Source organism: Gossypium hirsutum, chromosome D09 (genome assembly GCF_007990345.1).
Source record: "Gossypium hirsutum isolate 1008001.06 chromosome D09, Gossypium_hirsutum_v2.1, whole genome shotgun sequence".
NCBI classification, from domain to species: Eukaryota; Viridiplantae; Streptophyta; class Magnoliopsida; order Malvales; family Malvaceae; genus Gossypium; species Gossypium hirsutum.
The window spans coordinates 38,850,833-38,866,749 of record NC_053445.1 but is presented as its reverse complement, the minus strand read 5'-3'; the positions used below and the strand labels follow the sequence as shown (position 1 = coordinate 38,866,749).

The 15,917-nt window shown below is 27.6% G+C and overlaps 1 protein-coding gene across 2 annotated transcripts; it reads right to left on the bottom strand.

Annotated features, from left to right (window-relative positions):
- Positions 1–3,527: 3,527 nt before the first annotated feature.
- On the bottom strand, positions 3,528–9,621 carry LOC107901565 (putative axial regulator YABBY 2). 2 transcript variants are annotated; one of them, XM_016827724.2, is made up of 6 exons: positions 9,264–9,621; positions 7,486–7,605; positions 6,865–6,994; positions 6,053–6,101; positions 5,882–5,957; positions 3,528–3,871 (listed from the first exon to the last, which is right to left on the bottom strand). In XM_016827724.2, exons 1-6 carry the CDS (start codon positions 9,330–9,332, stop codon positions 3,758–3,760), a joined length of 558 nt encoding a protein of 185 aa, XP_016683213.1. In that variant the 5' UTR covers positions 9,333–9,621; the 3' UTR covers positions 3,528–3,757. The 2 variants fall into 2 exon arrangements, with proteins under 2 accessions (XP_016683213.1, XP_016683147.1); XM_016827658.2 differs by having other exon boundaries at positions 6,865–7,000; positions 9,264–9,580.
- Positions 9,622–15,917: the final 6,296 nt, after the last annotated feature.

Here is a 15,917-nt window from a genome sequence, read left to right as displayed (position 1 = left end):
TTGACTCATCCCCTTTTTTCTTCCTACCTGCTACTGCTGCTGTCTGCTACGGAAACCACCAACATCTCTCTCTCTTTCCTCAATCTTAGGCTGATGGAATTTCTGTAGAGTCGAATTAAAATTTTTAATCATAATATTCAAATTTAATATATTACTTAAAAAAATCAAAATTATTACTGTTTGAATTCAAATTTTAATGTATAAAAATGTATAGCCTCTGATTTATACCCGACATGACAACACAATCCACTCATCTTCTTCGTATCAGAAAAATATAAAATATAAAAAGAAAACCAGGCAGCATACATATACATATTCTTCCAACTGGGTTGTAGACACTTCCATTTACACCCCCAAATCTTTCACTTTCTCTTTCCCTCGGCCATTTTTACTTTGGCTTTTTGCCCAAATAGCAAAATGAGTTTTGTGAATGACCTCATTTAAGAATCATTTAGGCGTGATATCATATTCATTATGCAATTAAACCCCACTTTATTATGACTCACATCAATTATTGGAGGAGAGAATAGAAGTGTAGAATACGATCTGGTGGGATCCTTGAATCTATATGCACAGCATAATGCATGCGCATTCGACATCTGTGGTAAACAATTATTACAATTAACAATAAACCCAAAATATGAACTACTATGTCTTTGTCATGTGTATTTATATGATATTAAAAATTAAAAATTAATCAAAATACATACATGATTGTCTTAACATTAGTCATTCATTATGAACTATGTAATCAAGTGAACAATATTTGAGATAAATATCAAAATTATACATCAACTTTAGTTCAATCTGTGATTTAATACATGAATTTTGATTTAGTGTAATTATTTACATGTAGTTTAAATCTACACATGAAATTCTTATTTTTATTCGATTGTGTACATTTATAAAAATAAATATTTTTATTGAATAAATATAATTGTTTCTGCATATATATATATATATATATCAATTATTGTATTTGTAATTTGTCAAAACTTTTTTATTTTTTAACTCTCTATCAATATTCTACCAACTAAATCAGACCTTTAAATTAAGTCTTCATCCTCAAACATGAATCCAACTTTTTATCGAGGGGAGTGAAAATGCAGAGAAATAAAAGCAGAGTTGAAGAGAGGTTTGAACTGAAATTGGAATACCAAGCATCCTCTGTATGACAAGTGGCAGTCCTTGAACAATATTTGTATGATTGGGTTGGTCAATCCAAAACCTTATAAATGTTACTTTTTGTGAACTCCAAGGTGGTGTGTTTGTGTGTGTCCGTCGTGTATTGGTGTAACTCTTTCTGCATGGTTTTTGTGCCATCAAATTATGTGGAGAGAACCCAACAATATACTTGTTTCACTGAAAATAGTTTTCTGAAAATAATTTTTAAAAATTTAATATTTTTTGATATTTGGATGAATTTGTGTAAAATATTTTCTGTTATTTGATAGACTTCTTACAAATATTTCATAAAAATCGTTTTCAATAAAACAAACATACATTTGAGATTTTTTTTATCTTTTCACTGTTTAATTGAATTTATTTTATATCTATAAATTTATCTTTTATATATTTTTTTACATATATTAAAAATATTTTGTTAAATTTAGGTTCAGTATAATGTCATTTTTTAGCTACATGACTATCAAGTGAGTATTTTTTTTAAATGTGATATAAAAAAATTAAAAAAACTCAACAATTGGATTTGATTTTCAAATCTAAAAAATAGAGGGACTAAGTTTTTGAAAATAAAAGTACAAAGACTAAATTGCAATTTTGTGAAGAGTACATAGACTTATTACATATTTTAACCTTTATACTATAAAATATTTATTATTAAAATATTAATATTGAATATTTTCAATAATATGTGAAGAATATTATTTAAAATTATAATTTTAAAAAATTTGTTATTAAAATAAAATTGAAATATTAAATAATTTATTAATATAATTTATTATATGACTAAATATAAATAATTAAATATGTATGTTTAATATTATTTATTATATGACTAAATAATTTATTAATATAATTTATTATTAACATTTCAATAATTTTAAATATTTTTAAAAATAAAAATCAAACTTATTATCGATATAATAATATTAAGCTTTATTTAAGTTAACTTTTATATAAAAATAAAATTACCTATAGATGAGCTCTTTTTTGAAAAATGACTTACCCTTTTGAAAAGCGTAAGTCATTTTATGGGAAAAGAGCTTATTTTACAATTACCTATAAGTCATTTTTCATTGACTAAACTGTTTTCTGTGAAACAAACACAAAAAAAATGTAAAAAATATTTTTTTGTAAAACTTTTTATATGTAAACAAACAGACCCGTAATATTTGATCATTTGAGTTTAATTTGACATCTAAACACCAATGGACACATGCGAAACAATGCTTATATATCAATATTAATTATCATATCTCACCTATTGATAAGATTATGTGAAACAACCTTGAGAAAGCTTTTATCATGAATTTTCTAAACTCTCTTCTATGTGTAATAATAAATATAATTAACAGATGAGGTTTTGATTGAATGTTAAATTATAAAGTGTTTAAAATTATAAATGTTTGTAGCGGCGGATCTTGAGATTAAATTTTGAGAAGAGAGTTTAATAAAATTTTAAAAAATTTTAAAGAGTTTAATGAGAATTTTTTATAAAAGAATTAGGGTCCAATTAATCTTTTTGTGAGATTAATGAAAGTTTTCAAAATTTTTAAGAGAGTTTAATTAAAATATTCAAAAAAATTTTAAAAAAGTATAAAGAGAATTTTCAAATATTTGAGGGGCTTAATTAAGATATTCTAAAAATTTCAACCAAAAAAAAAAATCAAAATTTCCTAAAATTTGGAGGGCAAGAAGGTCCCCTAGGCCCTCAAAAGGATCCCTCTCGATGTTTGAGTTCAAATCTTATTATGTGTATTTATATTTCTATTTTTCTATATAAAAAAAATGATTTAACCGCACAAACGTCTAAAGCAAGCATTAAATCATGAACAAAATGTCATATTGGCTAAGTAGTGAATGAATCAAAGTGCCTGTCGTGGACTATAGAATTGAAAAGAATTAAGAGAAAAACAGAAAAGAGAGATTTTGGCAGAATTTATTTGTTATAACCTATTGGTTAGTGGCGGAGTGGATTGATTTACCCTATTTAGGATAGGGGGAGAGCCGATGATATGGTGGCTGGAGTGTGGTAAGGAAGCTTAGTGCTTCTCTAGAGAGATGATTCAGATGGAGAGAAGAGAATAGAGGCACCCCTTGCAGAGGGTCCATGCTTAACTATATAAAGGGGCCTTAGTAGGTTTTTGCTTAAACATTTAAGTTATGTATTTTTATGAGAATTAAAATACAATTTCATCAATATTGTATATTAACTTGTATATATTTATAACTTTTAAAAGATTAAATTAAAATATTATTATTTTGGGGGTCAAAATGCAATTTGACAATTTACTAAAATCTTCCCATATTAGGGGGACTTAGTATCTATCACCCCTGTCGCATGATGAACCAAAAGAAATTGCAACATATTATTCCCTGGAATAAAGTTATGAGCTGAATTCAACATGCATAAATGCAAGCGCTAGAATAGAAGCAAATTAGTTGTGAACAGTGCAAAACACGCAAATAGCAAGGTCAGGAGAGGACAGCCTTCCTAGTAATAACTTTGTTTTGTAAATAAACATATCTATGATGATTGGCTTGTGCCTTGTAGTCACAAGTTGCCACTGTGTATTCAGTAGTAGTTGTTAGACTTTTGAGCACCTTGGTCTGCAAATGACTGGTCCAGTTTTGCTTGCTTGTTTCCCTCCAGTTTTAGCCCAAAGTGAATGTGAGGAAAATGTGCCCACTGCAAAAGCATTTATGTTGTTATTTGCATTCTATCATGTCTTTGGGAAGGATTAGTGCAAGTCTTCTAAAATACACTTATAATCTTCCAATATAAACACATATTCATATAAGAAGTCAAACCCAAATAATCGGGGCTAAATTGTTTCTTCACTTGTCAATATAAAGACAGGATGTGGAAGATATTTTCAAGGCATGGCAAAAGTCCTACATTTCTTCTTTCCTTCAACATGTGGAGAACAAATCATTAGCTCTCAACCCAAATTAATAGCCTGGCATTAGGGACGTAATTTCATTACGAAAGGTGTGTATTATTCATTGGATAAATGGATAATGTTTAAGTATTTTTTAATATATTTTTTATTTATATCTATATAATAGATTATAACACAATCACGACATGGATAAAAAATGTATATAATAATTTTTTTAAAAAAATTATAATAATCGAATATAACTTTAGTTGAAATGATAAAATTAAAATTAAAAATCTTCAAAAATAACTTAATCCTAATTTAGTGTAAAATACACATATCCCTATGATTTTTAGAATGCCCTTATGCCTCCTATTTTAAGAAAATTCTATAAACCGTTAGATCTATTAGCTAAGCAATTTTTCAATGAAAAGATAAAATAATAAAAATATTGTCACTATTTATCTATATATTTTCTATTTTTTATTTATTTTTATAGTTTTAATTACAAGTTAATCAAGAGGACACGGGTTCAATTACATGTTGAGAAAGGTTATGGTAGAAGTAGGCATAAATTGATTGTATAAAAAATAAAAAATAAATAAAATTTAATTACATATTGAAGTATTATAATATTAAATATATTTTATTATAAAAATTATATTTGACTGCAATTTAAATTAGGTATTTAAATTTTATATTTAATTTAGTTATATGTTAACCTTAAGATGAATTCTATGTAAAACAATAAGTTACCATTATTCAAAAAGTTTTAATGGAAAAAAATACTAAAATATAAAAAATCTCAAAATTAATATATAATTAAATTTTAAAAGGTTGTAACATGTATTTGCATAACAAATTATTAGAAAAAAAAATAAAAGAGAAGCTAAAAATAAAATACGGGCAATGAAGTCTTACATTAATGGGTAAGGTTAAATCCACAATAATTTTAACATCTCAATTTCAAGTACATTTTGTATAAATCATGTATAGATTCTTAATTCATATTTATTTCTTATTATATTTGGGTCATGTATAAATTTATTTTAGTCTGAGTTTAAATATATTTTGTTATCAAATTAATCGTGCTTTATAATAATTAATTATCGTTATAGTTATTCCAATCTATTTTTTATTAATCGCAATGTATTTTTAACTTAAAAAAATTTATTTAATATATTAATTGAAAATACATTATATTTAAAATATGATTATTTTAAAATATAAAACAATTTATAATTTAATTTGTTTTGATATAAGCCTGGATCATATTTTGGTTATTAATCTAATCGTATTTTATAATGATTAAGGCTATCCGATCTATTCTTTGTAGTTACAATGTGAATGTATTTGTAATCTCAAGAAAAACTTGTATATATTAATTGAAAAATACATTATGTTTAACATATGATTACAAAATAATTTATAATTTAATTTAATAATAATTAAAATATTTCATAATTAATTATGTTTTTATTATTTTTAATTTAAAATTATTGAAAATAAAGATTGAAGATAACAAGAACAAATTAAAAAATAAGAAATTATTAAAAGGGAAGTTTTTATTTTATTTACAATTTGTTTAATAAGTAAATGTATTTTTATCAAACTTTAGGAGATAAGTGGGTATTTTTCAAACTTTAGGAGGAAGTAGATATTTTTTTTTATCAAATTTATTTCTTCTTAAAAAGAGTAAGTTCGACCCATCAACTTAAAACAACAACAAGAAGAAGAAAAGATTTCTTATAATGGAGTTATGGTTAATTGCATTAGATAAGCAATGAGTATATATTGTATGTATCCCAAAAACTTACATTTTTTGCAGCAGTGCTGAAAGCTTCCCTGTGGCTGATGTCTGGATTACTTGCCTTAATCCTTTGGATTTCCTCCCTAAATATAGCATTATCCAAGTAAAGAGAACGTGTGAAAGATGGTTTACCATCCATCATCCATAATCAAGTAACCATGTGTTTGGTTCAACTTACTTTATAAACCTGTTATATGCAGAAGGAACACGTTGTCTCTTCTCAGGGGCTGCATTATTTCATCATACTTCATCAAACATTTAATTATAAGCAAGCTTAAATTTAACAAAACTCTGGATCTAAGGCTTCACATCTCTATGCAATGTTTTTTCCATACTTATGTGATCATATATAGAGAATGTAGGCAGATATATAGTAGATGCTAAAACATAGGAAGGAAATTTTTTCAACTGGCATAGGCAATCAGCATTTGTGGCATGTGAAACTTGACAGTATAGGGTTCCAACCTGGGTGCTCAAATGGTGGTCCATTTTCATGCAGACGTAAGCATACGAATTGTTTGTGATAATTAATATATAACAATTTAACGTATGCTGTAGGGGCAACTTTGATATGGTATAGGCTATGGTGTAGGAAACTGTTAATAATTAATGAGGAGTTAAACTTGTTATGTAAGGTCACCATCTTGTAGGGGCTATGATTGGAAAGGAGAGCTCAGATAAGTTGCTTAATGTGTTGATTTATTTACTTTTGCCAGTTGTGAGGGAGCCCCTTTTTATCCTTTTGGTTCCAAGTTTTCCATATCCGTCATACAAAAGCTAGGTATTTGGTTCTACATTTAACCTTATGGTATCAACTATGCATTGGGCTTTTGCATAAGGAACTTAGCTCAATGCATTTGCGTACATATATATATATAAGTACAATAAATATGAGTTAAAAATTTGATGTATTATCAGTGAACTAAGAGAGCATAGAATTTGATAGTCCATCAAATATAAATACTATATATGAGAGGGAGAGAGACTAACGGCGAATAGGAGGCATTCTGGGTGCTTCGTTTTGTGCAGAATCAAATGCAGAAAACTGCTTGTTGCATTTGGAAGACGACCCACATTCCTTATTTGAAGGATCTTCATCAATGTTTATGATCTGCTGTTTCTGCAACTCCACTCAAAACAAAGTAAACAAGTGAATCCTCCAAACAGTCCCTTTCTGATTTGGCCCACAACGCTTTTGATAGCATTGAGAAGAGCATTGAAGCTCCACTTTGGCCTTGGTTTAAAAAACACATCCAAAGACCAAGGTACATATATTACTTTTAACGAAAAACACCCAACAAAAGAAACTAAAAGGGTTAGTATGTATAATAATATCAGAGTATAAGGGGAAAGAGGTCAAATCAACTGAAGCAACAGATTTATTGTTTTATATAGTATTTTGAGAACACACCAGAGTATAATATTATTAATATCAGCTAAAAGGGTTAGGAACCCATAAAATAATAGTATGCTTTGGAATCTTTGGTTAATGAAAAAATATGCATTCCTTGTCTTAAATGCTTACCCTTCTTTTCCATAATCTTTTAGTATTGAGTTTAATATTCAGGAAGTCATAAGAGGGGGGCAATAGAACCTTGATTATATTTATACCTGAGCATCTTGAATGGGAACTGTTTGCTGTGAAGTTCCCATATTTACAGACAGCAGATTGGCACAATGCCCGCATCTAACAGTCACAATTTTGAACAAGCTGTTGTATGGAACACTAACCTGCAAAATGTTAGCATTTGGGAAGCTTAGTAAAGTAGTGAGAACTGATTAGAAGCAACAAACTGTATATATATATGTGTTATGTTTGTTTCATATATTATAATATTATCAAACCCTAAGCGAAGAAATCAAAGTTCCAAGCCTAATATCCTCAGAGACCATGACATTTTCCTTCTATGGTCCCCGGATCTGCCATTTTCTGAGAATCCAAACACTTGCAAATGAGAGAAAGAGGGGAGGGGAGTCATGAACATGAAGTAATCCTTTGTTAAAAAAACTACGTATGGCTTTCAGTTTTCGTTGATGGTTCTATTTATATGGGGGAGGAGATAGACATGATAGCAGGTGCCAAGTTTATACTAATAAGACATCAAAGTTGAAAGAGGTGAGTGATTTGATTAGCTCACATGGGCAATAACTACAAGTACAAAGGACTTCTCATTTCTCCCCCAATATTATTATGTATTTTCCTTTCGGTGCGCCTCACTTTTTTGGCTGACACCGCAAGCTAGATGATAAAAGATAGAAAAAAGAAAAAAAGAAAACCCAGAGTGAAAGAGAGAGATGAAAACGACGTGACTGGAACAGAAACCATAAAAGTCATGAGCTATCAAAGATGGCCATTGAATAAAGAAAAAGATTAAAAAAACATTTATCATGAATGGCGATTGATTTACTGATCTATGTGCAGTATTTGGGATCCTGTAAATGTGGTTTTATTTGTTTTCGGAGCATGTTATGAGGAAAAGATGGTTGAAAAAGAAAAGCAGCACTTGGGTTTTATTGCTTGCTGCTTATTATCCATGACCACCTCTCTCTCCACCTCTTTCTTTTTGATATTTATATCGAATACATGTCCATCACAAAAAGCACCCATAAGAGTAAAGATCTTAAAAGAAGAAAGATTGTTGATGCAGTAGCTGTTTAGCTGATAAAATGAAGAAGATCTAAGAGGATTTCTAATTGAAAAAACCTAAAGCAACTTGTAGGCTTGAATTTGTAGAGGAGAGGAGTGGTAAATCAGACATGAAATACCATGAATAACATTGACTTTGAAAGGTAGGAAAAGGAAAGAATCTCCTCCATTGTTGACTTGTACCTTGACCTGGAAGAACCCTAAATAATGCTTACCTGTAGCCCTAGTCATAGCCCGAAAAAGCTTTTACCACCAGAACAAGTCCCTTTGGAGGATATTTTGTTTCCCCTTTTGAACTGTTGAAACTCACTTCATTTGCTTGTTTATGAGGGATCAATCTTTTGAAGAGTTTCAAATCATAGAATCCCCAACCAGGCTAAAATTTCTCATAAAATATGACATAAGAAGAAGAATTTTAAGCTGCTTTTTTCCAAGTCAAATCAAGAAATCACATGATCCGTGAATTATGATAGGTAAAGTGAGTATTATTTTTGTGTTTTTTTTGGCCATAAAATTAAGAAGAAGAAAATTGGAGGAGTAAAAGGGCATATGTTAAGTGTTAAATCTTTTCAGGTGAATTCCCACACACTGTTCTTCAAGAAAAGAACCCAATTCAGCAAAACCAAAAGGGTAGGCATTGAAAACAAGCCAGTCATGGGCAATTCAACTCTCTTTTCCCAAAAACAAAAAAAGAAAAGCTATATAAACAGAGAAAAAGAAAATCAGAATTAGAGTGGTGTACCGCTAAAATGGTGTTGCAGAAGTTGCAGTGAACATAACAAACACGTTCAGATGCCAAATCCAGTGACATTTTTGTTCCAACTTTTTTTCTCTCTTTTTAAATATATATATTCCCCTAGAACCAACAACAACAAAATAAAGAAATGATGAAAGGTTGAAGAATTGATGGAGAGAAGTGGGAGGACAAAGAACAAGAAATTTGTTGGGTTTTCTTTTGGCTTATAATTTATATAGAAATGTATAAAAATCTGATAGGACTAGTCTGGTCGGGAGAGAGAGAAAGAGTGTAGTGAAGTGGGGGTGGAAGAAGTGATAGTGGGTAGGGAAGTGTTTTTTTTATTTCCCTTTTCATTATTAGCATTTTTTAAAATTAAAATGTGGTATTTGAATTATATTAATAAATCATTTAAATTTGAACTATCATATTTTTTTAAAAAAAATCCTAGACCCACATGTTTCATTTTTAAATTAATTAATTAATTAATTATTCTAACATTGTTTTACATAATTAAATTACTTAGGTTATTATTATTTCAACTAATTTTTTTATCAAATAAATATAGTTTTTCTTCCTATTTTCTTTTCTAGTCAGCTTGTAAGTGCGTCATGATCTTCTTCTATAAACATACCTTATTAAGTTGTATAGAATTTAAAAGTTACATCTGAATACAATTATGTAAAATAAAGATGACATCAAGAAATATCAATGAGGCATTACTTTCATTTTGATTGTGGTTCGGATGTATATTGTTTATTTGTGACTATATTATAATTTCGAGAAAAATGTATATAATAAATTTAAAAAACTTGATACAATAATAAAAAATGGTTTAAGTAGAAATGATAAAATTAAAAATCACAATAATGTTTTAGGTTCAAATCACTGCAAGTATTTTGTAGATTATATATAAAAAGATGGAATAATATCTATTGATTATTAAAAAAGAGGGGTTTATGGTAAATTCATTACTGGACTCGTAATTTAGTTCAGGGTGACACCAACTCAATAAAATATTTAAATACAATCAATTACAAATGAGGGGCTTTTAGTAAATTCATTAATGAGTTGGTGATTTGATTAAGGGTGACACAAATTTAATAAAATATTTAAATATAGTAATAGAATATACAATAGAAAAATAAAAGTATATAAAAAATTTATATGAAAAATTATTTGATGCATTGCCAGTGGAATATTTTAGACTGTGCAAGCAAATTGAGTATACGATAAGTGTATCATAGGGTGTAGTAAAAAATAAAGTAAAAATTTGTATAAATAAATGTGACATTTGTCACGCCCTTAAACCGCTTGTGCTAACAGTATATCAAAAAATTAAATTACGATAAACACACATGTGGGAGAAAAATAAAATTATGTAACAAATATATTTATTAAAATTTGATATAAATAGTAAATGTGACTTTGGTTGAATGGTAAAGTTTAAATGTTGAAAACTTTGAAGACGTAGGTTCAAATTTTATCATGGGCATGTTTTGCTATTTTCTATGTAAAATATATAAAATGATAAAAAAGCCCATAAAAATATAATTTACTTTGTAAAATAAATGTATTTTTGTTACCTTACAACTGATTTGGGACCCAGTTAATGGGTAACACTAACTCAATCAAATGCTTAATAATAGTATAGATAGATATAGGTGAAAGCACTTGAGAAGTCCTTTTATAATAGGGACATGATCAAATTAATCCCTATATTATTAAACGGAGGAATTTAATCATTTATTTAAAAAATCAAATAAAACTAAATTAGAATATACATAACATTTATTGTTTTAAAAATGACATAAAAATATTATTTTTATTTACAATTTAACTCTAAATAAAATATTTCATTTACAAAATTATAAAAAGTTTTAAAAAAAATATTTTAAACTAACTTCATTAAAGTTTGACTTTATTTAATTATTTTAATAATAAAAAGATTAATTCAAGTAAATTTATTGGTAGAATATAAAATAGGATTGGGATATGAAAAGATAGGAGGGGGGAGAGAGAGAGAGAGGGGGGGATGGGAATTATGATTGAGGGAATGAGTGGGTGGGAGTTACCCAACTCTCAAGTCATTTAAGTTAACCATCCATTCATACCTGGGTTTGTGTAGCGGACGAGGAGGAGCCCCCACTCTTGTTTATGCTTTCGAATGTTTTAGGGATTTGAGATTAAATCCCCCCATAAAATCTCTTCACATTGGCTCAACACATCAGCTTTTATCATCATCTTATTCAACTTTACTTTTTTCTATAATATTAATTGATTAATATTTTAAGATTACTCTTTTTTTCCCCTTAAAAACTGGGTTAAAAGAGATGTGAAGGTGATTGGGGAAAGGAGAGATGAGGAAGTTGAATGTATATATATTTTGATAACATCATTACTTCATTAAATAGGCAGTTGGTGCGTTATAATCAAATTTGTTGATGAGTTTGAATGGCAAATGTTTTTTGTTTCGGAAAATGTGTACAACAAACTAAACATCATGTAATCTTAAAAATATATATTATACATATTATAAATTTAAAAATAATATAGAATAAATAGTGAAATGTACGGTTTGAAATTAATTAATAATACACGTAATATTTATAATATTAAAATAAAAAATTGATTATATTGTGAATAAAATAAAATTTAAATACGTAAATATATCAGATTAAGAATATTAAATACACTATAATTATTTATCATAGTGTTGTCATCAATCTTTAATTGATATCAAGTTAACTTGCGACACCGACTCATAACATTATTAATGTATAAAATTAAAATGTATTAGATATTTTAAGATAAAGTTTTGATTTAGTGATAAAGTTTTAAGTTTGTCGAATCCCAGCATATACAAATTATTTATTATTTCTTTTAAAATAAAAAAAGGCTAAAATATCGTAGAATAACATAACTTATTTTAAATATAAAATAACATTTTTTGTAATTTTTCTAATTGAGTTTTTACCCCCATTGATTCATTACACTAACTCAAAATAATAGTATAAATATGCAATTTATAGAGGTAATATAGTATGCATAAAAAAATTAAAATACTATAAATATATTAAAATAAAACTTTGATTAAGTGGTAAAATTAATGTTTTAACAATGCAAATGACATAAGTTCAAATTTCATCCTATACAAATTATTTATTAGTTTTTTTTTTAAATTAAAAGACCAGAGTGCATTAGAATAATAAAACTTATTTTAAATATGGAAGGTCATTTTCATAATTTTCTTAACCAAATTGGTTTCGATAGACTCATGTCACCAACTCAATAAGGGGCGTAAATAATAGTATAGATTAAATAATTATAATAAGAAGTGTATATACAAATGTTATACATATTAAGTAAAATTAAAAATGTATGTAATGAGTTTCACCTCAAATTATAATCTTTTAACTTGTATAAAGTGGTGGTTAAAATTTTTATCAGATATTTGTTTTATACAAATTTAAATGTTGTTATGACACTCTTCAAAGTTTTTAAATATAAATAAAATGAACAAAATGAATATATTAATTAACAACAATGTATTAAATATATTTATTGATAACTTAGTTTACCATTTTCATAGCCTTGGACGAAAAACGTAAAGAATATTTTTAAAACCAATTTTTTTAGACCTGCAGCCTAATTTTAAGGAACCAATTAATTGATGAATTTGTTTAAGATTTAAAGATTAATCTTAAAATTATGTATGAATTTTGATTTGATACATGAATTTTAATTTGGTGTAATAACATACATGAAATTTTTATTATGATTTAAATTTTTAATTTTGATTTAATCATACATATTTAGATAAATATATCAATTAATTTTATATTAGATAAATATAATTACTTCTGTATGTAATAAATAAACATAAAATGACGTTACATTAATAATTGTGTTAATAATTTGTGAGAATTGAATCAAATTGGAGTTTCATTTATAATATTATTCACGTATACAATTACACATTATTATTTTTTTAAATAAATTAAAATTTTAAATATATATATATATTTCAACATCTAATGATCATATTCCATCCTGCTATTGCTTAGCCACATAATATGGACAGAAATAGATTTCATCTTCTTCTATTGCTTGTGCTTGTACACATGTTGGAGGAGGTGAGACCTTTGACTAATATATTCTAAGCAACTAATTAAGCATTTTCCTTAATAATGAGATTTCGCATAATAGCAGAGGGTGAAACCTTTGTCTAACATACTCCAAGCAACTAATTAAGAATTTTCCTAAACCTAAATATTGTTTAGCTAGAGAAATCTAATTACACATGTCTGATTATTAGATCTAACTGTGATACATAGGATTAGTTTCTTCTTCAAATTGCTTTTAACATATATATGAATGATATGTCAATCCACAGTAAAAAAAAATTGTTAAAGAGATCAAAATAAAGTAACAAAATGTGGGAAGGTAAAAATTAAAAATTGCATTAAAAATTTAAATTAAATTATTATATTTTTAAAAAACTAAAAATCTAAAATATTCCATTTAATTAAAAGCTAATAAGGTTAAATTAAATATTTTAATTCTTGGAAAGGCCAAAAGCAGAGCCAACCCAAGGTCCTACTTCCCCTATGTCAATCAAACCATAAGTGAAACAGGAAAAAATTTGTGTTAAAATTTTCAATCCATGCCTACTATCTGAGATTAATAAATTCCTTTGCTTCTATCCCTATTCTTACGATATTGGTTAGCAAAATTAAACCGTTTTTGTGGAGACTTACCTTTAGAAGAAATCTAGGGGAGCATATATAAAGTGATTCTTAATGGTCTATAATATTTTCTGTTATTCCAAACTACATGCTCCTTTATAAAAAGATATTAATTCTTTTTGAATTAATAAAAAGATATTAATTAAACCTAAAAATATTGTTAAAATATTCACCAAGTCTTGGGTGCAGTATTGCAGAAGTCACATACCCAACACACCAACTTTTGATTCCTTATCTATTTAAACTTAGGCTTTTACTTACACCAAAGTATACGAGTCATACATACGTAGTCTGTCATCTATTTAGGATTAAGGTATGTCACACTTTGAATGTCACAAGTGAATAAATTCATAAACAAATTCACGATCTATTCTTCTTGGGTCTTGATGCAATGATACGAGTCTCAATGCCCAATTTCAGGCCCATGGATGTGATGAGTTTACACTACCTCAAGGCCCAACAACATGGTCAAAGGTCAAGCAAATCAAACTAAGATTCGACCAAAGCCAGCATGTGAGGATGAATCTTTTCGAGGAAACGAGGAATGATATATGCACAAAATGGGTGAATTGTATTAAAATCAATTCAATCGAACTGTCAATTTTTAAGTTGAAAAGATTAGTCAACTTGCGATAAATTTTTCGTTGGGATCCAAACATTTCTGGATTAAGATGTCTTCATAGTATTCTACTCAGTCATATCTATGTCTTTATCATCTGGGAGTCATCCGTTCTGATGCCCAAGCCAAAACATCTCCCCAGTTGGACTTGATAGACAATATATTAGTCTTTCAACCAATTTGCTCATTTTCGATTAGACTAAGGACATGTTTAAGTTCATCTACTAATATAAGTTGTCTTTCCGTTTTACGATCCGACCACGTAATATTGTTTAATATTAGTTTAAAATTAGACAACCAATGAGCCAATATTTTCTTCTATTTTACTTTACATGCAAAAACCAAATTAGGAAATTATACAAAATATTTTAATGTAATCCATGATTTATTTTATTAACCAATCCGTTTGAAAATATTATAAGTGTACTTAGACGAAAATACTACACTTAAGGCACCAGATCCAAAATTTTGCATGACATAGTTTCACTTACAATAATGAATTCATAGCCTAATAAATGGTAAATGATATCGCCTTGTTGATATTACATGATAGATGAAAAGGAATGTGATAATGAGTCATTTGTCTTAGAGATAAATGATTTAATTATTATTTGTTAGTAATTGACTTTTCATGAAGGAAGATGTAATGGTTACCATGAGATAGAATAAGATTATAGTGGAAGAACAAATTTATCCCAAAGAGATTAAGGTTATCTTATGAGGGTAACACACATATGATAAGGTTATTGGACGAGCACTTAGTAAATTAGCTTTCGTAAAGACATATAATAGAGAGAAAATAGTCATGATACTTTAGTGGAATGACTTAATGACTAAATAATATTGTAATTAATAGATGAAGAGTCGGAACTTAATTACAAAATATTTGATCCCTAATTTTATATGTTCTGTAACACCCCAAATTTTGGGGTTAGAAGATTTGAGGTTTGAAGTAAGGTTCATTGAGTAGGTCGAACAATTGAGTTAATTTATGCGTTTTAGTGTGAAAATGGGCCTGTTGGTTTGGTCTAGTGGTTGGTTGAGTGTTAGTGTACCTTTGGGTTCTGGGTTTGAATCCTCATGTGCGTTTTGAAGAATTTTTTTATTTTTGTTGCTTTCAAGTTTTCAGTATCTATTTATTTATTTATTTTAAGACTTATTTTATTTTTATCTCAAAATCAAAGATTCCACGTTCTTTTCCTCTCTTTTCATGTTTTTTTCTTAATTTTCTTTTAATATTTGATTTTCTTCTTCTGCTCCGTTTTTTTGGTTTGTTTTCGTCTCGATTGGAAT

Bases quoted from the DNA above. Each gene is read 5' to 3' on its own strand.
- LOC107901565 (XM_016827658.2), bottom strand. From the start codon at position 9,332: ATGTCACTGGATTTGGCATCTGAACGTGTTTGTTATGTTCACTGCAAC. The intron at 7,606-9,263 runs GTACACCACTCT...AACATTTTGCAG, and splicing joins TCTGCAACACCATTTTAGCG to GTTAGTGTTCCATACAACAG. The intron at 5,958-6,052 runs GTAAGTTGAACC...TGCTATATTTAG, and splicing joins GCATATAACAGGTTTATAAA to GGAGGAAATCCAAAGGATTA.